Source organism: Notamacropus eugenii, chromosome 1 (assembly GCF_028372415.1).
Source record: "Notamacropus eugenii isolate mMacEug1 chromosome 1, mMacEug1.pri_v2, whole genome shotgun sequence".
Taxonomy (NCBI): domain Eukaryota; kingdom Metazoa; phylum Chordata; class Mammalia; order Diprotodontia; family Macropodidae; genus Notamacropus; species Notamacropus eugenii.
This window is the reverse complement of record NC_092872.1, coordinates 545,100,432-545,127,899: the sequence shown is the minus strand read 5'-3', so window position 1 is coordinate 545,127,899 and position 27,468 is coordinate 545,100,432. Positions and strand designations below refer to the sequence as shown.

The 27,468-nt window shown below is 35.5% G+C and overlaps 1 protein-coding gene across 1 annotated transcript in view; it reads right to left on the bottom strand.

The window, feature by feature from the left end:
• Nucleotides 1–27,468, bottom strand: part of CDH13 (cadherin 13) — a 1,297,228-nt gene that overhangs the window by 29,022 nt on the left and 1,240,738 nt on the right. Inside the window, exon 11 of the mRNA XM_072634208.1 lies at nt 17,307–17,449. Coding sequence (XP_072490309.1) covers nt 17,307–17,449 — 143 coding nt within the window. The remainder of the gene's footprint in view (nt 1–17,306; nt 17,450–27,468) is intronic.

Here is a 27,468-nt window from a genome sequence, read left to right as displayed (position 1 = left end):
TGTGTAATATATATACATGAGTCAGGGAAAGCACAGTTTATATGATGAAACCTACTATTTGATGGTAGACTCTGAGTTTAGTGAGAGGCAATAAACATTCCTTTCTTTACATGGCAGGTTAATGTACCATTTGTAAAGAAAAAGAACAGATGGGAAGAATATGCAGCCTCTAGCAAATTACAAGGAGACACTTTCCCAAAAGAAACATACCACCCCGTCCCTACCTCCCACCCAACGTGGCCATTCACATAGTTATCACAAAAATGCTTTGAAGAAAACAATCAAACAAAAATGAAAGTTGTGTATACCATCAGCACATTGATAATAGCTGGCTCACAATTTACCCATGAAAATAAGCATGGTCTCTGAAATTTAAACACCATTGATAAGAAATGGCATTAGGCCATCAGTCTGCTTATCTGGTTATGCCTTTTTTTTTACTTCTTGGTTCTATTGCCCAACAAATATTGCTGTTTCAAATGGCATCAGAGACTGAGAACAAGGAAACTGAATGGAAGAGTGATACAATATGAATAGTTGGGATAGAAACTCTCAAAAGCATTTTGATGAGCATATTTTAATACATGTTTATGCAAAATTATATTTGTATATGTATGAATGAAAGAGAGAGAGAGAGAGTTAGGATTTATCAATCTTGGGTAAAGTATAATTAAGGATGACTATCTTGTTAATGAAAACAGTTGTTGAAATCCATGGATCCTCAGGGAACTTTGTAAAGGTTATATCCGACATTTGACTTATTTTCAATTCTTTTCATCTGAATTTTCTCTTTTTTTTTCATAACATCTAAACACCATTTCCTAACCTTCAGAGGTTACTTTTCTCTTCACCTATGGTCTTGATTCCCACTAATAGCCCATTGGTAAAGGAAGCACCTTCCTTCTAGAATATTCCCTTCAGACCTATTACTGCTTCTATTTTGAATCCTGGCATCAATCCTACTCATGGCAAGTTTTTCCTATGATTCATTCTGTGCTCTGAAGTAATTGTAAAATGTTGTAGAAAAATGAAACTAGTGAATGAGACCCAGTGACAATACACTTGCTCAGAGGGACCCTAAGTTAGTGAGTTTTTCTTTCTCCTATGACTTTCCTCAGTTTAGAATCATGTCATGCTGCTGACCACTCAGTAATAGTCACCTACATTTCCTACAGTCATGAAAAGCTCAATAGGATGTTAAATGGCAAGTTGCCTAGATTTTTACTGGCATATAAAGACATCAAAACACAATTTCAAATGAGAAATGAAAGTTTGCAGGGAGGATGTTGGAAAGCAATACATATTCAAAACTTTCTGCTTGGGAGAAGTAATAGATAATTCTGCCTCTATTTTAGTTTTTTCTAGCAATCTTCTCTACTGGAAATACAAAATCTCATGTAATACTTAACACAGAATATTCCCTCAGCTCAATCAAGAAAGGGCAAGAAAAAACACTAATATCTGTCCACATACAGAATCCTCAATGGCACCTAATAGGCCATACAGTCTGAATCCTACCTAAACAGGAATCTTGTATACCACATTTCCAAGAAGGACTTATTCATCTAATTCCAGAAACCTTCCTATCCTATGCATTGTCTCCTAAAGTAATCAACATTTGGAGAGTTCTAATTATTAGGAACTTTTTTTCCCTTGATAGCAAATCCAAATTTGCCTTCCCTTTGACATGATCTTCTATCAGTTGTGTATATCTTGTTTGTACATGCTTTCACGCATCTTTTTCTAACCCATTAGAAGGTGAACTCCATGAGGGCTAAAATTTTTTTTGTCTTTCTTTGTAGCAATTGGCACAGTCTCCAGCATACAATAAGCACTTAATAAATGCTTGACTGCCTACCTGACTTTTTGTGATTTGCACTCATTATTCTTATTTATGTTCTCTTGCACCAAGATCAATAAATTCTATTCCTTTCCCACACAACTGCCCTTCAAATGCTTGATGATAGATATATTGTCGTCCCATAAATTTTCTCTTCTTATGAACATCTCTTCTTTCTTCAACTAATTCTTATACTGCATTGTTTAAAATCTCACTACCTTGTTATATCTTGTTTTATCTTGTTTTTATCACTGCTTTTCTAAAATGTGATGTTCACAATGACTTCAGGGAAACTGGAGAGCAGAATGGCAAAAATTAGATTTAGATTAAGTTTAAAATTGCTGTGTGACCTGCATAGCAAATGGAAGAATGAGAACAGGTAGGCATCATTGATGTCTTCACATCAATGGTAAGAAGATACATTCTTACCAAATAAGAAATAGAAGAAATAACAAAAGATAAAACATGGTTTTGTTTACAGGATTCATAAAAATATTTTTCAGAAAAAAATAAAAATGAATTAGAATAAAAAGAGAAGAGATTGATTGTGGAAAATATTTGTTACACATATCTCTGATAAGTTTCTGATATTCAAGATATATAAGCATCAAATAGAAATATACATCTATAACATACACATATGTCATAAACACTCCACATGTCTTTATGTATACATATATGTATATGTGTGTAGATCTTTCTATCAAGACATAGAGGAGAAAAACCTTTACCTAATACATGTAAGGCTATAAAAACAGTTTCCAAAAACAATTGTAAACTATCATACAAAAGCTTTTTCTAAAACATTAATAATAAGCAATAAAAAATTAATACAACTTTGACATTTCACCTTGAATCCAACAAATTTGCAAGATGATAAAAGATAAGATCATTATTAGATGGATTGTGGAAAGATAGGCACATTGTACTGTTGAGGGACCTATGGATTGGTCTAACTACTCTATAAAGCAATTTGTGATTCTTTCAAAGACATGGAAAAAACAATGTCCATACACTTTAACCTAGAATATGGATTTCTATACAACTCAAGGAAATCAAAGAGTCAAATATTCCAAAAGATTTATTTGCAGTATTTTTTAAAGTACTAAAGAAAAATAAAGTAGATGCCTTTAAGTTAGGGAATATAAAGAAAGTTTAAATACGTAAATATGATGAAATGGTATTAAACTATATATAGTGATAAATATGATGTACACGGAGAGCATGGGAAGATGTATTGAAGTGATGCAAAGTCAAGTAAGGAGAGCCAGGAAAACAATGTATACAATGACCACCACAATGTAAGTCATAACTTATAATAAATAGTAAGAAAAGCAAAAATAAAATTAAAACTGAATGCTATAAAATTTATAATGATCAAGTCTGGCCCCAAAGAAGAGATGTCAAAAGGAACTTTCTTCCTTCTACATAGAGGTAGAAGACTATGTGTGTAGGAAATGAAAGGGAATCAGTATTTATTAAGTGCCTACCCTATGCCAAGTATTTTAAGCGCTTTATAAATATGACCTAAAAACCCCTGAGACAGGCGTTATTATTATTATTAATTATTATTCCCTTTTTACAGTTGAGGAAACAGAGGTTAAGTGACTTGCCTAATGTTCTGTGTCTAGTACGTGTCTAGAACTGAATTTGACCTCAGTTATTCCTGACTCCCAGCCTAGGATCACCTATGTCAGTTAGCTGCCTCTATCTAGAATTCTTCCTTTTAAAAATTCCTTTCTTTAAAGGAAGAGAGAGAGTGAGAGAGAATTTAAAAAAAAACAAAATATGTCAGGAAAAACTGAAATTCCTTTGGGTCTGGGATGATTTTATTTTGCTTGGCTATTTACTGTTTTTGGTTTGTTTGTTTTTGTATCATTGGAAACTATTATGGTTCCTGGTAAATAGTGAGTATTTAGTAAAGGTTCATTGATTTAATTTTTAAAAATCAAACTAGACTGAATACCATACTTCCACTGTGATTTGACCAGGGCAAAATATAGTAGAACTCTGTGATTTGACCAGGGCAAAATATAGTAGAACTCTAACTTCCCTTGGTCTGAATGCTAAGATTCCATTAATATATCTTAAGTTTTAGCGCCCCTTTCAGGGGCATGTCACATTATAATCTAATGAACTCTTTTCTGCTTGGTGAGAGCAGGGAATTTCCATTTTTGCCTTTTTATACCCAACAGCTGCCACACAGTAGGAGTTCAATAAATGTTGATTGATTTGTTTGATTACTCTCAGTGTTGTTTCTTATGATATTTGTCATCTGATTGTGGCTGTGGTGATTACCATGCTACTGCTTGTTTGAATTCATTATTTGATTTTCCATTGTCCTTTAGCTTACTTGTAATTCTAATGTTGAGAAGTTGTGTTCTATGACTCACTGAGGTATACCATTATAACAACAAAAATAACACACATCTGTATGGTATTTTAAGTTTTACAAATCAATTTTTGGTAGAATATTGGTGTTATGAAATACATTTGTGCAGTGGTGATCATGACAAGCACTGGGTAATTTCACATGAATGAGCCAAGAAGATTTATTATTTCTGCTAAACTTTGTAACTAGACTGCTGTACTTTTGCAATTCCTTTCATAACTGTGGATCAATCTATCATCTACCTATCTATCTATCTATCTGTCTGTCTGTCTGTCTATCATCTATCTATCTATCATCCATCGGTCATTTATTTATTCATCATCTATCACTATAATCTACCATCTGTCCATTTCATCATCCATCTATCCAGCCATATGTCTCTCAACCTATAACCTATCTATCCATCTTGCTATCTATAATAATGAACTACCCTGATAGGCTACCTTTCCAGCTGTTTTTCCATATGCTTTTTTTTTTCCATCTGGGAAACTGGATCAGTTTCTTTTGCTTTTTGGTGACTCAAGTGGGGAAACTTCATCGTGCTCCAATGATACATGTGATTAGCACCAAATCATCCATAGAATTTGTCAGGTTGACCATATATCTATCTATCTATCTATCTATCTATCTATCTATCTATCTATCTATCTATCTATCTATCTATACATAGGGAATTCTTCATCTCTTTGAACTTTATTCAGGATATTTTCTATAGCATGATTTTAGCTGAACACATACATCTTTCTATTGTTTTTATTCAATCATTCAATTCCACACTTAAATGGACTCACAATCAGGACTTATTTTGTACAAGGTAATGGATTGGGTTTAGCAAGTCTTTGAAGACCACATCACTGTGACCTACTTCAAGAAGCTCTTCTGATCTCCCAACTTGTAATATTTATGCTGTGCTATAACCTGAAACAAAGATATTTAGATGGAAAAGAATGAGCAGTCATCATAGCCCCCAAAATAATCTGCTGTGGTGTGGAGCATCATCAGTCAAGTATGTGGTCTTTTTTAAAGGCAGTTGAGGGGGAGGGTAGACTCCACAAGAGGTATGTCATGGCAGTAAGCTCCCAGGAAGAAATAGCTGTTTTACATGATGGTCTGTATCATCATTATAGGGCAAACCTCCATTCAACCTATGGTAGTTAAGTACAGTTCTACAAACTTATCAGTACCAAAGATTACGTAACAATACAATATTTCGTATTATAATTATGTGTATATGTATTCCTTTCTAATAAATTGTAAACTCAATGACAGAAAAGACTAGGTCTTGTTAATCTTTGTATCTTTCCCAGTGCCAAAGAACACACAATGCTCTGTGCTAATGTTTTTTGGAAATGTTTGTTGTGATAAATTTAATTGAATTGATTTCTTTCATCTTGTCATCTGTGAAATTCCACAATTGATCTTCCTGTGCACTTAACAAAAAATCAGAACTGGCATTTTATTGGTACAGGGAACTAATGGTTAGGAATTAATTTCCCCTACTACTACAGATCAGTGTCTTCTCAGGAACTCATCTTAAGAGTATTGTCTGAAACACTAAAAAGTAAATATCTTGCTGAATCAAATACAGTGTTTGACAGGGACCATTACAAAGTACAAGGAAATTTATCACTATTTCCACTAACTTCTAGTACTGTCGATCAAATCTTTCCTACTAGAATACAAGCTCTCCACAGGTAGAAATATGCACCCCTTCCTGCCTAGTGATTAGACTTTAGGGTTGTCTGTATACACGTGCTTTAGAACATACTTAGAGTGACCAAATGACTGATTTCTATTAATTCCGAATAAGGAATACTCTTCTTCATTGCTTTACCTCATCATTTTACTGTCATGAGTATTGTCAAAAAATGAAATACATAAGAGTCATTCATCAATCCTTTTGGTGTATGTTGTCCAGTTGGAGAAGAACAATTGCTTATAATTCAATAACATGTTTTGAGGGAGGGAGGAGGTAAGTGATGACATAGTTGCCCTACCAATTCATATATATACATACATACATGTACACACACGTGTATATATGCATCTATACACATGTAAATATATATGTATATGTATGCATGCATGCATGTATGTATTATGGATGAATCTAAAGAGCCAACATAACCCTAAGTGATTGAGACTTACAAAGAAATGGTCTGACATTAGAGCTATGATTCCATGTTCAAAGTCAGGTGTAGGACATAGATAATTGATATGCTCATGTTCCAAAAATGCTTTCAGTATACACAAATACATCTGAAAACAAAACAGCAGGTTCCATTTTAATTTTACATAATTACATAGTGGTTTGTCTACCTTACATCTCATGTTATGGTTAGAAATGTAGCCTTAGTATAGAGAAGAAACCAAAGGGCATAGGAAATGAATACTACTTCTTTTCTAAAGCAGATGGCTCCCCATAAAAGATACAGATAGGCTGAAAGGGATCTTTGGAAAGTTTTAATTTCTGCTTGTAATACCTATAATTGTGGGAAAGAAAATCATCCAATTTCCTAGAATCAAATCCAATACTAATAATAATAACATTAATAGCTGACATTTACATTTGCAAAGCATTTTAAAGATGGTATCTCATTTTATTTTTACAATCATGCTGGGAGTTAGTAACAATTATTATCCTGATTTTATAGATTAAAAAAGAAAAGAGACAGAAGTTACTTCACTTGTCTGTGGACACACAACTAGTAGATCTCTGAGAGAGGATGCAAACCCAGCTCTTCCTGACATCAAAATTAGAACTTTATCCATTATTCCACCTAAACTGAGTGCATTTGGAGACTAAGAATGACCATGATTCCTCTTCTATAAGACAGTTAAAAAACATTCTGGCTAGCTAATTTGAATTTGGTACCAATGGTCATCACGGGTAGCATTTTAACACAAAGATCCTTCTATTCTTCCTAATTAATTGTATTTTGGTGAAGGTGCCTGACCACACCAGCCTTAGTGGGCCCTGACTACTCTACCATATTGCTAATATGCAATAAAGCAAAAGAATTAAAGCTGCACAGAAAGTGTGGATGCCCCCCTCTTCCCCAATGGGAGGTTTATATCCTAGATACTTGCTCCTATGTTATCAGAAAGGGCTTATATATACAGTGAAATAAGAGTCCCAGAATAAGAGAATCAACATTTTATAGAACAAAGAACACTGGGAAAATCATAGAACCTGAGTTTTAGAGGCAGTTGGTGTTGTAGTGGATAGAACTCTGAGCCTGGAGTCAGAAAGAAGCTCAATTCCAGACACTGACATTTATTAGCTATGTAACCTGGGACAAATCACTTAACCTCAGTTTTTTCAACTGTAAAATTGGTATAATAATAGCAGTATTATTGCGAGGATCAAATGAGATAATATTTTTAAAGATTTTAACATAGTACCTGGCACATAGTAGATGCTGTGTAAATGCTTGTTTTCTGTTTCCTTTTAATCTAACTTCTGACAATAACTGATTATGGGATCTCAGGAAAATAGTTTCCTCTTTTTTGGCCTGAATTTCTGTATCTGATTTGTGAGTCCCCTTCCAGATTGGATATCCCATGACTTTTTGAGTAGAAGGGACTCGAGTATTATACTTTTTCTCTTGAGTATACTTGAAATGAACTCAAGGAAGAGAAAGCAGGCAGAAACACACAGAATATCAGATCTGGAAGACCTCTTAGAAGTCATCTCTTTCAATCCATATCTTTAGCTTACTTGACAAAGGCTAAGCTGATCTTTGTTTGAAGACCTCAAATAAATGGTAAATCAATACTTTTATGAAAAGGCAGACTATTCCACATTTCCAGCTCCAATTGTTATCAATTTTTTCCCTTATCTTAAGTATAACTCTCTGTAACTTCAGCTCCTGGTTCCCCCTTCTGCCCTTTGTAGTCAAAAAACCTAGTCTAATTCCTCTTCCATACAGCAATTCTTCAAATACTCTAAATTGGTTTAATACCAATGCCCAAATCTTTGCATTTCTAGGCTAAACATCCCTAATTCCTTCAGTGCTTCTCCTATGGTACAAACAAGAGACCTGTCACCCTCCTGGTTGCCCACCTCTGGACAATCTCCATCAAATTTGGTGCCTGTAACTGAACACAATACTCTAGAGGCAGTCTGAGGAGAGCAGAGTACAATGAGACTAGCATTTCCTCTCCCCACCTTAAGTAAAAGCAGATTAAGTTTTCCTTAGCATTCTTGTCAGTCAGGTCATGCTGCTTCTTTGCATGGAGGCACTTCCATTTCTGTCCTGGAAGTGACTTTTTTCAAAATGCTTATGGACGTTAATGATGTCAATACTTCACAGGTTTATATAAATCTTAGCTATCTCATGGAAAGTATGCATTAAAAGACACCTCAGTAATCACTCAATCCAATTCATATTTCATTGAGGACCATTTTTTTCTCACATACAGAGAAAATTACTTTGATATTAGAAAGTGTCTATACTAAGGTCATATAGTGAGTAGAGGTGGGACAAAAACCCAAGTCTTCTTATTCCTAGCTTGTTTGTCTTTTGCTCTACGTCAAGCTGTGCATTATAAATAAGCAATATGCTTCCCCCCTCTTTTACTTGTTGCTAAAATGTTTTTGTCTCCCCCCCTTTTCCTACATAAGACTCAAAGTTCACAGAAATTCAGTCAAAATTTTTGATGTGATGAATAATATCTTACTGGAACTTGAAACAGCACAAGATGATGGATGTAGCTTCAATTTATTTTTCCTCCTTAATTAATATAGGAACTGGGATAAGAGGTGATAAACTGGCCTAATTGGGTTGCCATAGTAACTAACTGCCTGACTTGTTTCCTAAGAGCGTATTTTAGGTGAAATCATTCTGTGGTAATTTGATCACATGCTCCATGAAGCCTGGAGACAGGTTATGAGACATGAGAAGAAATTCACATCACATATTCTTTGATACCTCTTTGCTATTCAAATTTTATATTTCTTCTTTGCAGCTATTTGGTTGTCTATTGCATATGAAACTAAATAATCTCATTTGTTTTCACTTATAATAAATTGGAATTTTGCACCTTATACAATATTTGCATTTTGAATCAGCTAGGAATAGAATCATTCATGCCAGTTTCTTTGAGACGACTAGGATAGGACAAGTTACTATGTGACAGTTATGCAGCAAAAATAACAGAAGAACAATCTGATGCTTGTATTAGTACATATAATATATTAAAAGATCTAGAGGAAAGCATCTTCAATTCAATGGATGGATCTCCTATGGAGTATTTACAAAAGAATTACAAAGAATGAAAAGGCTCTGGTAGATTACAATCTGCACTGGTTATGGTGGCAATCCTGATAAGAACATGTATTCATCATAGTATATTAATCCTTTCTGCAATATATATCTCATCTGCTCCAATGGTTTAAAATCACATCTACAAAGATAGGTCCTAAATTTACACACACAACAGGAATTGAAGCAAGAAATTAGCAAATGCTAATTTCTTGCTTCAATTCCTGTTGTGCATTACCAACTACCAGCTGGTCATCTTTTCCTGGATAGCCTATAGGTATCTCAAATTCAACATGTCCAAAACAGAGCTCACCATTTCCTACCCTTATCTAAACCTTTACATGGAGGCACTTGCACATGGAAGTGACTTTTTTCAAAATGGTTATGACAGTTCTATGGGCATTAATGGTGTCAATACTTCACAGGTTTATACAAATCTTAGCTATTTCATGGAAAATCTGCATAAAAAGAGACCTCTGTAATAACTCAATACAATTTATATTTCATTAAGAAGTACACATTTTTTTCTCAGGTAGAGAGAAAATTACTTTGATGTTAAAAAAATGACTGTACTAAGGTCATATATTGAGTAAAATATAGTGAGAATTGGGACAGAAACCCAAGTCTCCTTATCCTAGGTCGTCAGTCTTTTGCCCTACACCAGGCTATGTATTATAAACAAGCAATATGCCACAAAACCTGCCTATTCTCCAAATTTCTTCATATATTTTGAGGGTACCACAATACTTCTAAGCATTCAAAGTAATCATATGTGCCTTTGCACATGCTATCCCCTATATCTAAAATTAATTTCCTTCTCTTTGACACTGCCCAGAACACTTGTCTTGCTTTAAAGCTCAATTCAAATTGAATTTCCTTTATGAAGGCTTTTCTTATTACTCCAATTATTAGCCTTCTCTTTGTCCTTGTACAATACTTATCCCTACACCTTTTGTAGACTTTCCATAGAATTTAAGCTTCTTGAAGTTGAGACCTGTTTCCTTTTTGTCTTTGTATATGAAGCACTTTAGCATAGTGCTTGACATATAATAGCCATTTAATATATGGTTGTTGAATTAAATTGAATTGATAAAATGTTGTGGCTCATGGTCACAGTATTTTGTTCCTAGAGAGGTCCCAGCATATGCAAGCTGCAAAATCTCAGGATGGAAAGAGGTATGTGACAGTAAATGATTAATGTGGTTAAGAAAGGTCTTGATGTACTCAAATATTCTTATTATATTCAGGCACAACTTGCCTGATGACAAGGAAAGGTTTCTGCTAAAAACCAACAAAACCTTGGTAACCACAGAGTATACTGCCATTCTCAACAACTATTATTTCTATGAAACTGAACTCATATTCCATTCTATAAACTCAATCTGTGAAATAGTTCTTTGTCGGACACAACCAAGAGTTAGGTACCAGCCTACTTCCTGAGATTCACATGTTCAGTGACTATCTTTAAGCAAGGGAAACAGAAAGTTTTTAATTAATAATATTCTATCCTCCTGATAAACTTTGAGGCTTACAGAATGCTATGGCAAGATCCCTCACTGATTCTGAGATACACGATTGAAATATTAGTGAATTTGTGAGACTGCTGAGAGAACACTTTTACCAACAGATGTTCTGGTGAGTGATTTGTCAGGGGCTGAAATTTCACAAATGGTACCAATAGCATGGTGAAGGCATCACTGTTTATAATGTAGTTATACCACCTCTCTCAAGATTAATTTGTGGATTAATAAGTGATAGGATGGCTCCAGAAGAGGAAGTTGACTGCTGTAGAAACTTTTCCAAAGTGATTCAAGTGTTTTCTCCCTCAAAAATTATAACAACCTTATCCCTGAATATAAAATATAATTTTCAAACCTTATCATTTCTGACAGAGTCTAAATTTAGCTCTGTTAGGTTTGAGAAATTTGTGTGTAGGAAATAATCTGGGCTGTCATCATGTTTCGCACCATTTTCAATGGGAAAAAATGGCTGGTCATATAAGTAATGATGAGGATAGGGACTATTTTCACCTTTGACTTTGTATCTCTAGCATCAAGGACAATGGCTCCTAGAACAAGATGGCTGATTGATTGACCAGTAAGTTTTGATGATTTTAATATTGCTTTGTATATATTTCCTTGTTCAACAACATTAATTCTAAATGACTAATGGGAGACCTTACATTTCTACCCAGACATAGCAGTCCAATAAGATACACAAATACATATTACGTATGTTTCTCTATCATGTACCTTTTCCTCATTCATTTTTCAAATAAGAATTTATCTTTTCTTGGAAATATGTACCTTGTCCAAGGTAGTTTCTTGACTCTATAATTAAGATTATAATGTCTGCCTCATACAAGTTCCAAGATACTAATGGGCTAGTATGGTATAATTATTATAATCAATACTTGTGACATCCCTCCAGTAGTGACTTGATAGCAACAGAATCATTAAAAGTATTTCCCTTAGTGATTTCACTTACTGACATCCTACAGATTCACCACCTCCACAAGGCAAAGGAAGCTATGCTTCTTAAGCCACTGTACCTGTTGAAATGCAGTCACATGATATTTATATACCCACTGTCATATTGCAGAGACAGACTTGCCAAAGGTTTTCTCCTTGCTGACTGAAAAGAAATTGTTGCTTAAGAGGGTGGAGATGTTAAGGATGCACACCAAGGGATTTTGTATTTAAATATCTTCATGCTGCTAAGTGACTGCTTTGTGGGCCTTTGGCCCAACTCTTGGTTCCTTTTATTGCTATCTAGCACAAATCCCTTACTCCATCCCATATGAATCCTGCCTTTAGAATGCTGAATTTTGCAACAACAGAATCCTTTGGTGTCCTACAAACATATTTTTTAAAATGAGACTCATATATATCTTTCACTTGTTTCAACCCATGGAATACATTTGGTTTTATATAGAAGAGTGTGACATTTCTAAACTACCAGTTCTTTCTGGCATCATTCTTTTCATGAACAGTTTGAAAGGGAAGCAGATGGGGAATATGCATCAAATTCAATGAAATCATAGTAAAGTGAACAATTTATCATGGGCTCTGGAGACAGTATGCACTTCATGGGGTCAAACCCATTCAGCTGCCCTGGCCTTTAAAATAACTAGCATGGGGAGTTATTTTTCCTACTACAGTAAATAGCCTGGGCAGCAAAAATTCCAGAAACAAGACATATTGGAAGTAGAATATATATGCACTTATTTGTTCCCCAGTTTTATAGCTAAACTATTCCCTGAAGATGATAAAGCCTGGTTTAAGGATCTTAATCAAGGAACATCTAACATCAGAAAACGTCAAACCATGGATAAAAGAGAGAACTGGAAGGGGAGCAAAATCATCAGAAAGAAGCCAAAACAAGTCAAGTACAAATCCAAGTCTCTGGAGTACCAGATCTGGTTCCTGCTGACAATTTTGGGGATATTTGGAACTTCTTTGCAGACTAATCCCCTTACAAATGTAATTCCAGAAATATTATGAGAAATCTCCAGTGAGAGTTCCTAGCCCACAAGGGACAATCAGATTGACACCTGACCTTTCTGGGTGGTTAATTGAGTGGAGATTATAATCCTACAGGGACTTAGCAACCACTAATAGCCATTGCATAATCTGCTCTTAGTATATTCCTGAAGGGCTTCCATTCTTATTACACTCAAATATTTTTCCATCTTGCTGTTTCTTTAACATCTTTTATTCTTTTTTTTTAACCCAGGCTAGCAATTTCCAACCACAGAAACCCTTTAATAAAGAATGGCTATGCTCTGGAGACCTCATCTTAACCTTTTCAGAAAATTAGAACTATATAAGGCAAATTATGATATTCGTCTCCAAAGATAAAGGAGTAAAAACTTGCCAGTGTGAAAGGCCACACTTTATTCATATGTAGAGAAAATAATTCATTGGTCAAATCATTTAACTAAAGTGCTACTTTAGCAAAACTTATGGGCTTTACTTACTTGGAAACCAAACAATTTATGTTAAATTCAATTTTTAATTCAATGAAACTGAAGGAGCTAAAGAATATTGCTATACTAAGTATATCCCATTCCCAAATTTCAGAGTGATAACCCTAACAGAATTAATATATCTCACTATTATCTTAGTCTTCCACTAGTAATGATTACACCATCATTCAGTGATATTTTCTAGTCCAGTTTGGCTATAATTTTGGGTTTCAAAGCGAAAGTCACAAAAGGATTCTTTATGTCCTTTTAACTGCCTACCCACCCTACTCCCATTTTCCCCTTGTTCTTTAATTCAGGGTGGTATCTCACACTAAAAGCAAGAACTTCAGCACCTGTCAAGTTCTACCTCCTGTGCTGGGATGCTCTCTTGATCACCATTACCATTTTAAAATTTCTTCATGTAGATAATAGGAATGTGACTTTATTAACTACTGATAAACAAATGTTTTCTTTTGTTGTTTGTTTTTTAGCAAATAGACAAGTGGGGATCATGAGAAAACTTTCCTGAACTGTTTGAATTTGGCCCTGTATGACTGGGAAGGTGGACTACCTCTCCCTGTTGCTTAAAAAGCCTTAACTAAAGACCTGGTTATGTTGACCAAAAATCCAGTCAGTTCTGAAGATTGATTCAAGGAATTTTCTCACGCAACCCGTATGTTTTATCTGAAAACTTGCCCTATATGGACAATTAGTTATTGTTTCCATATTCCTTTGATTTTTCACAATATACTTGGGAGGGGGAGTGGAACACCTCTTTTTCTGATTTCAAGAAATCATACCTGTTTACTGAACTCCTCCCAAAGTGGAAAATCCCTAATCTTTCCTCCAGTTAGAAATCAGATTACCTAACTGTGTATCCTGGTTAATTGGTTTCTCTTAATTAAATAGTCTTATTTGATTAATTGTTTTTAATGTATGAGATTCTGTCTCCCCGTCTTTTGGGGAACCAGTGCCAAAACTGAGGAGATCTGGTCCTGATTTGTTATACAAACGGCATGTTTTGCTTAATTAATCGATGTGCTCAAAATCTCAAACCTTTGAGTTCTCAAAACCATTTTTCAGTAGAATATATTGAGGAGGAGTAGAAAGGATGGTAGGAGACTAATATTATATCTTTTACAGTGGTCCAGGTGAGAAGTTATAATAGCCCAAACTCTATTAGCTCAGAGTAATATAACTTCTGTACATACTGTAAAAAAAACATTACATACCACTATAAAAGATAACTAGTTGATCTTCTTTCTTCTATCCTTTTACCTCTGGTTATGTCAGTGGGATAAAACAAGAAATACTGCAGAGAAAAAAAACTAAAAATAATTGAAGAGGGAAAAGTCAAAGATAACTATAAGTTTATAAAACTTGATAAGTTGTGGAATGTAATCCTTTCAACAGAATTAGCAAACTTTGGAGGAGCATGACTTAACTTAAACACATTTCTCTTCATTCTTATCCCTGTCCAACCTTCACTCAAAGGTTGTTTTTGGACCCTGCAGGCTTAGTTAAATGTTAATAGTAACAGTTTCTCTTCCAAACAGCAACCCTGAGGCTCCTGCCCCTCCCACCATGATTTTTCTATTTATTTTCTCTTTTCTGTTAAAGGAACACTTCCCCAAGTACTTTTAAAGAGCCCTATTCACTGAATGGGCTTTACCTCACTTTAAGTGAGTACCTGAAAAGGCCTCAGCCTAAAAAGCTAACATCTCCCATTGCATCCTAGGAGGTCTACAGTCACCATGATGAATATCTGGTCACTGGATCCAGATGGCTCAGGAGGAGAAAGTGAGGTTGGTGACCTTGCACAGCCCTCCCTCATCCAAAACAAAGTCAAGTGTAAGTCATGTCATCATTTCTCTGATATCATGGTCCTCTTCCAAAAAGAAGGATGAATGCAACAAATGTAAGAAGGAAATAAGGGTAGGAAGAAACAAATAAACCTCAGGAAAGGGACAAACTAGGTTGTAGTAGCAGATTCTAAAGAGATTTTTATTACTAGAGTGAGGCAGCATGGCAGGGTGAGTAAACAAGACAAGACAAAACACTTGATTTGGAGATAGACTACAAAGGTTCAAATCCCAGGCATTTGGAATTTGAATAGCTATGTGACCTTGTGCAAATCATTTTATCTTTCTTTGCCTCAGCCTTCATATCTGTTAAAAAAAAATTGTGTGTGAGTGTGTAAGTGTATGTGTGTGTGTGTGAATGAGATGAACTCCATGGTCTTTTCTATCTCTAAGTCTATGAGTGTACTCATTTTCTATTTTGTTGTTTTTTTTTTTTCCAACAAGGTAAGTGGGCTTAAATTTGGAAAACGCAAAATTTAATACAATTTTCATTTAAGTGCCTAAAATGTATGAGGCCCTATGCTAGGCACTCAGAATTCAAAGACAAAAATAAAATATGTCCAGCCATCATGTAACTTATATTCCATGGCTGGAAATGCTGATGAGGGAAGTGTGGGCTAGGATACATAAAGAGATTGTATTTGACTACTCTAAATCACCTCAAGTCTCTTGGCCCTGATGATTTCCATCCTAGGGTAATGATACAACTTGTATATGTGATATCTGAGTTATTGTCAGTAACTTTTTGGAAATTATAAAAAATGGAGAGGCAGACTCCAAAAGAGAAAAGACAAGTAAATGTTCTGTTTTTCAAAGGAGGAAAATGGTAGATTACAGAAATAGCATGCTAGGAAAAGTGATGGTATCCAAGTAAAACTTTTATTAAACAGATTATTTTTGTGTACTTTTTAGATGTCTGTCTCTCCCTAAATACAGTGCTTGACAACTATGAAAACATATCAGAAAACTACTTCCAGGAACTCTAGAGATCTATCTTTGGGGGTCACTCCTGGCTTTTACTTCCTTTAGTACAATAATTTATTTGCTGAGTATGAGGCCACATAATTATTCTGATGTGTATTTTTCTTACTTTTGGTGATGTGAAGAGACATTTCAGATACTGTTATAATTCTTTTGAGAGCTATTTGTTCATATCTTTTAACCATTAATTCATTCAGGGGAAGATTTTTGGTGTCACAAACGTGCATTGTTATCTTTCATGATATATCTTGATATTAAGTCCCCATTAGAGATATTTGATGCAAAATTTTCCCCTACTTGGCTGCTTCCCTTCTTATTCAATTGCATTATTTTTGTTGGTACAAAAGCCTTTCAACTTAATATGATCACAGTTATTTTATCTTTTGTCATCTTCTGTAACTCATTTGCTTAAAAATTTTCCCCCTAGGCACAAACATTGTAAATTTTATATTTGATTCTCCTCTCCTCCTTTCCTCTGTCTGTCTTTGCCTTTTTCTCTGTTGCTATGTGTCTCTGTTTTTCTCTCTCTCTGTTTCTCTGTGTCTCTGTCTCTCTGTGTGTCTCTCTGTGTGTCTCTCTGTGTCTCTCCTTGTTTCTCTCTGTCTCTACCTCCCACCTTAGTTATGTTCCATATGCAAATTTACTATATTGTGGTATATACTGTAGGATGATGGTTGAAACCTAAATTCTAACAAAAATAGAAAGGACTTGCATGAGACATTACATTTCTGTCAGAAAATGACATCACTCTACAATGATTGGCTTTGAAGACAAGGATTATTTTTAAAATTTTTGTGTTTGTATACCTAATATCTAGCATAGTACCCGGCCTACAGTGAACAACTGACAAATGCTTAGTGATTGATTACTGACTTGAAAAACACATTTAACCTATTTCTACCTGTCCAGGGCATACTTCCCTCAGAAGTTAGAGAGAACAAGAAAACCTAAATGTTAAATATTACAAAAAAACATTTAAAAAATTTTTAGTACTTACCACTATCTATTGCAAGGAAAAGTGCAGTATATATATTATTGTGGACAAATGGAGATTCACGGTCCAAGACAGCTGCTGTGTCAATTGTCCCATTTATTGGGTTGATGTTTAACCACCCTGCTGGGTCTTTATAAACAGAATACCTAAAATAAATAGATATATGTCATATTAAGTTAATAGAAATTGATGGATCCTTTAATATAGAAAGGGCTATATGGTTATATTATTGAAAGATGTGACATGGAATTATAATATGGAGTCATTTGGAATTTGGAATTCATTGAAGGGGTAGTATTCATCTGAATTCATCCATAATTAAAAAAACCAAAATACAAAAAACCTTGATTAAGCTTCTCTTTACTAGCAGATCAGATCAAATATACCCATTTCAGTGGCAGGGTTGATAGCATATGTCTAAAGTCTTGGTGTGCTTATTGTAACCATTTCTGGATTCATATGTGATATACTTCCCAGAACTAATCTGACCTAGGTTTATGCCACATTTACAGATCACAAGCAGTGACCATTTTCAACAATGGCTGAAACCTAAAATTAAAAGCCATCAGATGCCAAGTCAATCATTTTGTTTTTTTAGAATAAGAAAACGCAGAACTCTAAAGCAAATATTACACTAACATGACTCCAAGTTCTCATTTATCCCAAGAAGATTAAGGCATTAAGATTGCTCATCCTTATGATAATTTATGCTTTTCACTGCATGCAGCATTTGCCTGATACCGCTGTATCACACATGGGACAAATTTGAGAGCCTTTGCTAGGTCACTATGGCTCTCTTCCATCTCTTGCCTCCATACCACCCTTTCACTTATTTTGTGGAGCTGGGAGTGGGGAGTGGGGAAAAAAAGAGAAAGGGAAATAGAATATCATTTGGAATTTTAATTACAAATTCTTTTAATTTCATTATGTTACTATGCATCTGTTTTATTAGGAAAATTGAATGGCTTAGATATTAGAAAGAACCAGACATGAGTTGTAAAGAAACTTCAGTGTAGCCCCATGATTTCTATCTTTTCCATTGAAGGGTGAACCTTCTCTGGCACTGGGTAGACAGAAAAGGTATCAATGTGACTGACGACTTATTACCAATTTCTTCCTTCACACTGTTCGGAGTAGACCATAAGCTTGCAGATGACTTTCTGCCCCACATTTCCATTCTAGAAATATTTATCCTAAGACAGATGGGGAATGTCTCTTCTCATTGGTCTAATAAAGGTGACAGAATCTGACACTTGCTGCTGATGGCATTTTCACCTTTACCTGAAGCTTTCTTAATGAAGTAACAGTCTGATTTAACAAACGGGAGTGAGGAACTTGAAATAAAACCCTGTTTTATCTCAATCTCATTTTGCTCAGTAGAAGAGGAATATTTCTATCAAGTCAATGAAAATAATGAGGATGGAGACCTTCCCTCAAGACAACTTTGTAGAGATTCAGAAGGCAGAAGAGTGGCCCCATATTAAAATCTGGATATTAATCAACATTGTTTATATTGGTATTTATAATACCAACATTATAACATAGGGGTGGGAGGCATGTAGCTTAAGTGCTACAAGATTATTTTTTCCCCTTTTGAATGAATTTTTATCCTATTTGTTTATACAAAATAACTTTGGATTATGTGGACAGGCAAGCAGATAAGGGCCCAGATTCCTCATGGCTTTTCCTTGACTTTTGAATATTCTTCCTATAGTCTTTTAATCCAAAAGCAACCAGTAAAGCACAGTATCAGGCATTGTGCTATCCATGGGGGAGAAAAAGGAGGAAAAAATGTAACAATCCCTACCCACCAGAAGGTTACTTTTTTTTCACCCAGGGGAGAAAATATGGTCAGAGAAAAATATTTACAAAATGAATATCAAGTAATTTGGAAGGAGCAGGTCACTAACAGTTGAGAATATCATGGGGCAGTTATTTAGGATGTGAAATTTGACATGATTTTTGAAATAAACTAGAGATTCTAAGAGGCTGAGTTCAGAAGATAATTTCAGGCAGGTATAGGCAATTAAAAAAAAGCATAGATGAATTTAAATATCACATGCGGTGAGAGTGGGGAGGCAAATAAGCCAGTTTGGTTGCAGTGAAGAGTGTTTGAAGAGAAATAATGTATACTAGGGCTGGAAAAGTAGGCTAGAGCCAAGATATGAGACTTTAAATGCTCAATAGAGGAGTTTCTTGAGAGAGGGAGAGAGAGAGAGAGTTTCCCCAAATACTAAAGAGGAGTAGAGAAAAGAATTTTAAAGGGCTGTGTATATGTCCCCTCACCAATCTTCAAAAATATTTCAATAGTCTTACTGATAAGGACTGTTAACAGAAGTACAGATTTTTCTCTGTTCTGGAAAAGTTCTATTTCCATGTTCACATAAATTCTGTTGTTTGTATAAGTAGGTTGTTAGAAAAACAGAAAGTCTCCAGAGTTGGAGGATCCCAGTTAGATCCAATTACCAAGGATGACCTTGGCAACATTTATACTTCCCATGTTGTAACTTCTATGAAATCCAGTCAGACATATCCCATTCTCTGCCATAAATTATTCTTCAACAAAGCCAACTGGAATAAATATGAGTTATGCAATACATTTTGCTTTCTTTTATTAGTCTGGAAGTAACACTTAGAATATAACTACCCATTTAGAGAGCATTTGCTGTTAAATGTCAGATAATGAGCAAGAAGTTCTGATCACCCATGCAACATCTGAAACTATCCCCATAAACCAGAATCAAAAAACCTGAATTTGAAACCTAGCCCTTGAACTTTGCTGACTGTTTCCACATCTGCAAAGTAGGGACAAACTTAACTGTTTTGACTAAATTACAGAGTTTTGCAAAGATTATATAAGATGTGAGGTAGTGAATAATTGGAGGGAATTCCTACACCAAGAAATTAATTCATTTATAAACACAGTTATTCCCCAAACCATAAACATTTGAAAACCCTCTTTTTTAATGCTGTGGAGGCAACTGAATAAATTAAGAAGCTACTGAAATATTACGTTAACCATAGCCATACAGATTTTGCAGTAGATAAGATGATTTTGTTGTGCCATGCTGCTGCAGATCATCATGAAATGCACTGGTGTGACTAGATTACAGATTATACATACACGGAATCTGAGAATTGGAAGCGATCTCAGTGATTATTTGATCCATCTGATGTATACAAAGAATACTCATCATAATATACTGAACAAGTGGTTGTGATTGAATCTCTGCTTGCATATCTGTAAGTAAAGGGAACTCCCCACCTCTTGAGGCCATTCAGTCCACTTCAGACACTTCTAGTTGTTGGAAAGATTTTTTTTCTCCCAATATTAAATCATAATTGGTTTCTTTGTAGATTACAACCATTGCCCTTGGTTTTTCTCTTTGGGTCCAAAAAGAATACGTTTAATACTTCCTCCAAGTAGCGGTCCTTCTAATATTTGAACATAGCCATATATCTCTAGTTGTTTCAGTGATTCTCATGAGATATAGAGGCTTTTCACCATCGTGGTTTCTCTTCTTTGGACATAATCCTGTTTATCAACATCCTTGTGCTAAGTACTATCACTTCCTTGTAATCAGGAAGTATCCCTTTCTTAACTCAGTCCAAGACTGAATTCTCTTTTGTGTCAGCCATATCATTTTACAGACGTATTTCACTTTCACTCCTCTAAAACCTCCGTATCTTTTTTTTTAAGAACAAATATCTAGCCATGTTACACTGATGAAGTTATTTTTATTTTAGGACCCAAATGTTAGATTTATCTCCACTGAATTTCATCTTATTTGGTTCAACTTAATACTCAAGCTACTTATCATCCTTCCAGATTGTCAGCTGCCCTTCCCAGCTTTATCACATCTGCAAATTGGATAAGCACACCATATATGATGTTGAAGCCATTAGCAAAAGTGCTTAACAGCATAAATTCAAGTATTCCTCCCTGGAGTGTTACACTGAAGAACTCCTGTCATGTTGACATTGAACCATTACAACTACTCTTTTAGGTCAGTCACCCAATTACCTGATTGTGTTATATTCTCCACATTTCTCTATTTTTCTCCACAATAATTGAATGGGAATATATATATATATATATATATATACATAGATTTATATGTGTGTATACACACACACACACACACACACACACACATACACAAAAATCTAGGTAAACTATATTTCCAGCATTTCATTCATCAACTACTCTAGTAATTCTGTCTAAAAAAAGGAATTAGTAGAAGTTAATGTGGAACGACTTTTTTTTGAAGTAATGATATCACAATAACCATTTTTCTCCTTTAATCTTCTTTTTAGTACATTCTAGAATTTTCCTGGGAATGAAAATTGACCTCAACAGTCTATAGTTTGCAGACTATTATCTTTCTTTTTCTTTAATATTGGTAAATCTTTTGCACTTCTCCAATCTTGTGATTCCTTACCCATTTCTATGAGCTTTCAAACATCACTAAAACTGGCTCATCAATCACATCTGCTCACGCCTTTCTAACTCAAAAATTTTAGTGAGCCTGGGTAAGTAACTTAGATTTATCAAAGATAGTCAGGAGCTCTTTTGCTTATATTATGTATCAATTGATTATCATTGTTAATCTTTCATTTCCTACACAAAGTTGTTGTGTGCTGTGACTAACATTGAGTAGTCTCCTGGTAATTCAGTTCACATATTGGAATGAAATGAGACTTTTGAAAGTCATGCAATAGTTAACAGAAGGCAGTTTACTTTTCTACAGCTTGTTTACACTAAGATATCTCAGGAAGGAAGTTAGATCTATCCATACATAGCCTTTTGCACTAAAGCAAAAAGAAAGCCATATCAACATTTTGAGCCAGTCCCCTGAGCCAAGGAAAGCTTCAGTACCTCCAAAGGAGAATAATTAGCCTAACCTGTGAGAGGTACAGCTTTGAGAAAAGCTAGGCCAGTCTACATGGTGAGATGCTAAGAAATACTATTGCCATCCAGTAACATTGTGCAATGACTGACTTTCATAGACTTAGCTAATCTAAACAGTGAAAGGATCTGAGACAATTCCAAAAGACTCATGATGGAAAATGCTATCCACATCCAGAGAAAGAACTGTGGAGTCTGAATACAGAACAAAGCATACTAGTTGCTCTCTTTATCTGTTTTTCTTGTAATTTCCTTTTTCTAGTGTTTCTTTCTCTTTGGTTCTAATTCTTCTTTACAACACGACATGTGGAAATGTGTTGAAGGCACAGTGCAGCACATCCAGTGTAGCTGAGCAGGAGGGCCCTGGGGAGACTTGAGGCAGTAGCAGACGGAACCAGCAGAGTGGCAACCCAGGGTGAGAGACCAACAGAGCTGAGTGATTGACAGCCATTGAGCCTCAGATATCAGCAGCAGCAGCTCCTGAGACTTTCAGCCTGCAGATCAAACATCTGTAAGTCACCTACTTGAACTTTCAGGAGTCAGAATGGCAGAGTGATCAGTAAATGCTCTCTCTTCTTCCTTTGATGACCTCAAAAGAGCCATAAAATATTTCTCCAGAAAAATCCTGGATCAATGGGAACAGCAGAGGGGGCAAATAGTCTCATAACACCTGAGGCTAGCAAAACAGCTAAGGGGAATTCCTCCCACTGTGGCAGACATGAACTGGAAGGAGAGGGACCCCAGGGCAGCGGGAATTCTCACTAGGTTCTAGGCATGCCTCAGAACTCCAGGGGAAACAGAAAGACAATAGGCAGATGGGATCACCAACCCCTGAGCTTGCCTTTGCCTCAACTCAGCTGAGGAGATCTCCTGAGACCAGACCACCTCTCCCCTACACTTAACAAGCTAACCCCAGGGCTGATCAGAAAGATAAAAAGATAACAAAGAGATTAAAAAGACACCTGCCCTTAGCTTTTTCACACCAGTCAGCTAAACACCAAGTTCTGCAGCTTGTAACTGAAAGAACCAGAAACCACAACACACAAACACCATCACGAGCAAGAAAAAGCAAAACAAGAATGAAAAAACCATAGAATCTTTCTACAGGGACAAAGACCAAAACACAAATACCAAAGAGGTCAGTAGTGAGACTGTACTCCCATCTGAAACTTCAGAAGGGACTATGCACTGCTTGCATGCACAAACAGCTCTCCTGGAACAGCTGAAAAAGGAAATAGAAGAAAAACTGGGCAATGATTTTAAGAGTATGAAAAAAGAATTCACCGATTAGAACATCTCTTTAAAACGGAAAATTGAACAAATGGAAAAGGAAGCACAAAACCTAACTGGGAAAACTGGACAAATGGAAAAGGAAACACAAAACCTAAATGGGAAAATTGAACAAATGGAAAAGGAAGTACAAAAATTAACTGGAGAAAATAACTCCTTAAAAGAAACAATTGGACAGATGGAAAGGAGATGCAAAAGTTAACTAAAGAAACAATTTGATAAAAATTAGAATTGGGCAAGTAGAAACTAATGACTCTATGAGACTGCAAGAATCAGTCAAACAAATCTAAAGAATGAAAAGATAGAAAAAAATGTAAAATATCTAATTGGAAAAACAACTGATCTGGGAAATAGATCCAGGAGAGAAAATTTAAGAATTATTGGCCTGTCAGAAAGTCACGATGAAACAGAGTCTGGACAATATCATCCAGGAAATCATCAAGGAAAACTGCCCAGAAGGGCTAGATCCAGAAGGCAAAATAGTCATTGAAAAGATCCACCGTTCCCCTCCCGAAAGGGATCCCAAACTCAAAACTACAAGAAATATTGTTGCCACATTCCAGAACTATCAAGTGAAGGAGAAAATACTACAGGCAGCCAGAAAGAAACCATTCAAATATTGAGGAGCTACAGTCAGGATCACGCAGGACCTTGCAGCTTCTATGTTAAAAGATCGAAGGAATTGGAATCCGATATTCCACAAGGCAAAGGAGCTGGGACTACAACCAGGAATCAACTACTCAGCAAAGTTCAGCATAGCATTTCAGGCAAGGAGATGGTCATTCAATGAAGTAAGGGATTTCCAGACCTTCCTGACAAAAAAGCCAGAACTTAATAGAAAATTTGATCTTCAAACACAGGTCTCAAAAGAGGCATAAAAAGGTAAACAGGAAGAAAAACGAAAACAAAACTTGTTACTCAATTTGGGTAAATTGCTAACCTCCCTATAAGGAAAGATAATACCTGTTATTCTTGAGAATTGTACATCTATTATGAAATATAAAAGGGATATACATAGAGGGAAAGGGTATAAAGTAAATGATGTGATGATAAAAATATGATTTAAGCATGCAAAGGGATTGTAACAGGAGATGTGAAAAGAAGGAGGCAGAAAATGGTAAATTACATCATAGGAAGAAGTACAAAATTATAGCAGAGGGAAAGAGGTGAGGGAGATGAGAATTGTTTGAAAGGTACTGTCATCTGATTTGGTTCAAAGAGGGAACAACAAACTTAAGTATATAATTCTAATTAACTCTATAGGCAGTAGGAGGGGAAGGGGGAAGAAAGAGGAGGGGAAGCTAAAAGGGAGGGAAGAAGTAGTAAGGGTAAAGGGGAGTAAAAGGGAAGGGGGCCAAAAGAAGGAAGGGAAGGCTGCAGGAGGTGGTGATGAAAAGTGAAAACTATTGAAGAAGGGAAGGGAGACAGGAGAGCTAAAAGCACAAACAGTGGGAAAGAGGATGGAGGGAAATAAACAGATTGTAATCATAACTGTGAATGTGAATGGAATGAACCCTCCCATAAAACTGAGTCAGATAGTAGAATGGATTAAAATCCATAATCCAACAATATGTTGTTTACAAGAAACACATCTGAAATGGGGGGATACAAGCAGGGTAAAGGTCAAAGATTGGAGCAGAATATATTGTACTTCAGCTGATGTAAGAAAAGCAGGGGTAACAATCCTAATCTCAGACAAAACAAAAGCAGAAATAGATCTAATCAAAAGAGATAAGGAAGGAAACTATATCCTGCTAAAAGGTACTATAGACAATGAAGCAATATCATTACTAAACATATATGCTCCAAGTGGTATAGCATCCATATTCATAGAGGAGAAGTTGGGGGTGTTAAAGGAAGAAATAGACAGCAAAACTATCCTAGTGGGGGACCTCAAACTCCCTTTCTCTGAACTTGATAAATCTAACCTCAAAATAAACAACAAAGAGGTTAAGGAGGTAAATAAACTCTGGATAAGGTAGATATGATAGATCTCTGGAGAAAATTGAATGGGAATAGAATGCAATGTACCTTTTTCTCAGTTGTACGTGGCACATATACAAAATTGACCATGTACTAGGACATAAAAACCTCACAATCCAGTGCAGAAAGGCAGAGATAGTCATTACATCCTTCTCAGATCATAATGCAATAAAAATTATATGTGATAGAAGGCCATGGAAAGATAAACCAAAAATCAATTGGAAACTAAATAATCTAATCCTAAAGAAGGAATGGGTTAAAGAAGAAATCATAGAAACAATCAACAACTTCATTCAAGAGAATGACAATAATGAGACAACCTACCAAATCTTATGGGATACTGCGAAAGCAGTTCTTAGGGGAAGTTTTATACCTTTGAATGCCTACATAAATAAAATAGGGAAAGAGGACATCAATGACTTGGGCACGCAGCTGAAAAAGCTAGAAAAAAGAACAAATTGAAAATCCCCAAATAAATACCGAATTAGAAATACTGAAAACCAAAGAAGAGATTAATAAAATTGAAATTAAGAAAACTATTGAACTAATAAATAAAACCAATAGTTGGTTTTATGAAAAAACTAATAAAATTGATAAACCTTTGGTCAATTTGATTTAAAAAAAGAAGGAAGAAAATCAAATTACTAATATCAAAATTAAAAGGGTGAACTCACCTCCAATGAGGAGGAAATTAAAACAATAATTGGAAATGTGTTTAATATGATTGTACATGTATAGTTTACATCAGGTTGCATGCCATCTTGGGGAGGGAGGAAATAAGGAAGGGGGAGAAAATTTAGAACTCAAAATCTTATAGAAGTGAATGTTGAAAACTAAAAATAAATATGTTTAAAAAAATTAAAAAGGAATATTGTTGCTATCACAAAAGGTCACCCTCTTTGGTGGAGAAAGCAGGAAAAAATAATAATTAAGTCTCTCAGTTGTTAATTATCCAATCCTCACCAAGCATGGGGCATATCCCCCAGCAGATTTAAAATAAAACTCTTTTTGTTCCCAACTTCCTTCACTAGACTCAGCTTATTCTTAGCTTTGGGATTGTTGTTGTTGTTGTTTAGCCATTTTCAGTCATGTCTGCCTCTTTGTGACCCCTTTTGCGGTTTTCTTGGCAAAGATACTGGAGTGGTTCGCTATTCCTTCTCTAAAGCATTTTACAGATGAGGAATCCAGGCAAACAGGGTTAAGTGACTTGCCCAGGGTCACACAGCTAGTAAGTATCTGAGCTTTAGCATTACCAACAATTTAAAAGGGACTACAAAGTCATCATTGCTACTGGAAAAATATCACTAAATACTTGATGGATGTGGAGTATAGCCTTTAAGGAAAAATAGTACCTTCCTTTGGAGCTAATATTAAGTTTCCTCCTTTGCTATAAAGAAGTAGGTTCTGCAACTCCTATTATGAACTGAAAGGAAAAAGGCAGTATGGTATAGTAGGAAAAATCCTGGGTGTGGAACCACAGTATCTGGACTTTCATTTTGAGTATTTCTTACTACCTGTGTGACCCAGAGCAAGCTATTTCCTTAGCCTGTACCTTAATTTCCTCCTCTGTAAAATGAGTAGCATGGCCCGTGATATTCTATGATTCTACTTGAAATTTGGACATACTAACAAATCCTGCCCCACCTGTAAGGGGAACACAAAGCTGTCCCTCTCTCTCTCTCTCCCTTCTTCCCTTTCCCCACTCTTGCCTTCTCTTCTGTTCACTCTCTATATAACAAGTGTGTTTGTGTGCATGTACACACATGCGCACACACACACACACGCACACTCACACACCTGCGTGCACAGCTGAACTGCATTAAACAGCTAAAGGATGTGACCAGAACACAATACCCACTACCTTCCCAAGAGACATAGATAAGATACTGCCATAAGAAATACAAAGTAAAATTCAAATTGTCTTCTCAAAGGACCACCCTTTCCATATATATGTATATTCTTTCCTGATAGTTTTAACTCCTG